The following is a 1,575-nucleotide window of genomic DNA, read 5'->3' as shown; positions in this document are numbered from 1 at the left end:
TTAGGAACTGTATGTGTCATGGCCTATATTCTAAAGGCAATTGACAATTTTTTTTAGGGGAAGTCAGTTATTACTTGATGTTAATGTAATATAATGGGTCAATGCATTCTGCCGGCTAATTTTCTACAAGTTGCAAAATTCATGGTAGTCTTTCAAAAATACTTTCCACAGTGAAAGTTCAACAAAGGCATGATAAACTGATTAAATATAAAGAATATATATTTTATTATATTGCTGCCACATAAAGGTACACATAATAGTGTGTGAAGAAATATAAACCTTATAAATATTTACATGAATAAATATTTAAATAGATAAATAGACACCGGCATGGTCATCTGAAAGTGACTAGCACTTATAGCGTTGACATGTTGCTTAATATTACAGAAGACAGAATATTCAAGGGTCCCAGGGTGGCTCAGTTGGTTAACCGACTGCCTTTGGCTCAGGTAATTATTGACAAATTGATTCTGCTTATGTCACTGTTACAGCAGAAAGGAGCGTCTCTGACACAGCAGAACAGGGCAAGTGTGATATTATTTGTCAGACAGAATCATTTCCTTGGGGACCTGGGCGGGTCTCATTTCCTCCTCCTTACTCTTTCTTGCAACATGGTCAAGGAGAAGAAGGATCTCCCGATTTCTGCTCGGACCATCTCCCAGGCACACGGGCTGTGGTTCTTGTCTTGCAGGTAGAGGGAGATCCTTTGAAAGTAGGTCCTCAGGGTGGAGTCCTCATGCATGAGGGGGGTCTCGGCCAGCCCCGACTCCTGCAGGGGACAGGCCTCCAGGTCATCCAGCTGCTCCGAGAGCCCCGAGCACAGTTCCTCCAGGAGAGTCATGTTCCAAGTTGCAGAGGACGTGTTGGTGCAGAAGAGGTGGAAGACCTTCTGGGTCATCACGTGGACCACAGAGAGGGCCTGCGCCTCCTGGAGCCGCTGGCCATCAAACACCTCCTTGGGGAAGGCAAAGTCATTGGTGTAGTTGACACAAGAGCCAGCGGGGAGTCTCCTCATCTGTCCCAGGAGCATCAGGGCCCTCCAGTTGCGCGGGCTGTGGGTGTCAGGCAGGTCACAAGCCAGACAGCACAGGGAGTGGCAGCTGAGCAGCACCAGGGCCACCGAGAAGGAGCAGGGCACGGCCATCGGGGATCCTGCAGGGGCTGTGAGCCTGGCTGGGCTGGGCAAGTGTGGGAACCGCGGCTCCAGCTTCTCTGAGCATCTTCCCTCGTGCGTGGGGCTTAAATAGGCAACAGGCGCGTTTTCAATTTCTGAACGTCTCCCTCACTTTCTACTTCTCTTTTTGCTTTCCCTTATGCACTTTCTACTTGAGAGCGTGGGTTTCCCACCCAATTTTTTTTATTGCCTCTTTACTTCAGTGACTTTGATTATTATTGTAACTGAACCTTCCATGAAAACTTAGTAACACAGATATACAATATATATATTTATGTTGTGTTTATACCCCTGCTTTATACATAAAAAAGAAAGTGTAAATTTTGCTGTTTATTCAACTCAGGGTATAGAATGACTAAAAATTTAATCCTGAAAGTTAAATTTGGGGGTACTGATGCTTC

The 1,575-nt window shown here is 45.7% G+C and overlaps 1 protein-coding gene across 1 annotated transcript; it reads right to left on the bottom strand.

Moving 5' to 3' along the window:
- Positions 1–580: 580 nt before the first annotated feature.
- LOC129495209 (interferon alpha-3-like) lies at positions 581–1,144 on the bottom strand. Its single transcript, XM_055302667.1, has one exon. It carries the CDS (start codon positions 1,142–1,144, stop codon positions 581–583), a length of 564 nt encoding a protein of 187 aa, XP_055158642.1.
- Between the last annotated feature and the right edge of the window lie 431 nt (positions 1,145–1,575).

This window comes from Nyctereutes procyonoides, unplaced genomic scaffold, assembly GCF_905146905.1.
Source record: "Nyctereutes procyonoides isolate TBG_1078 unplaced genomic scaffold, NYPRO_anot_genome, whole genome shotgun sequence".
In the NCBI taxonomy this organism is placed as follows: Eukaryota; Metazoa; Chordata; class Mammalia; order Carnivora; family Canidae; genus Nyctereutes; species Nyctereutes procyonoides.
This window is presented reverse-complemented; position numbering and strand designations above follow the sequence as displayed.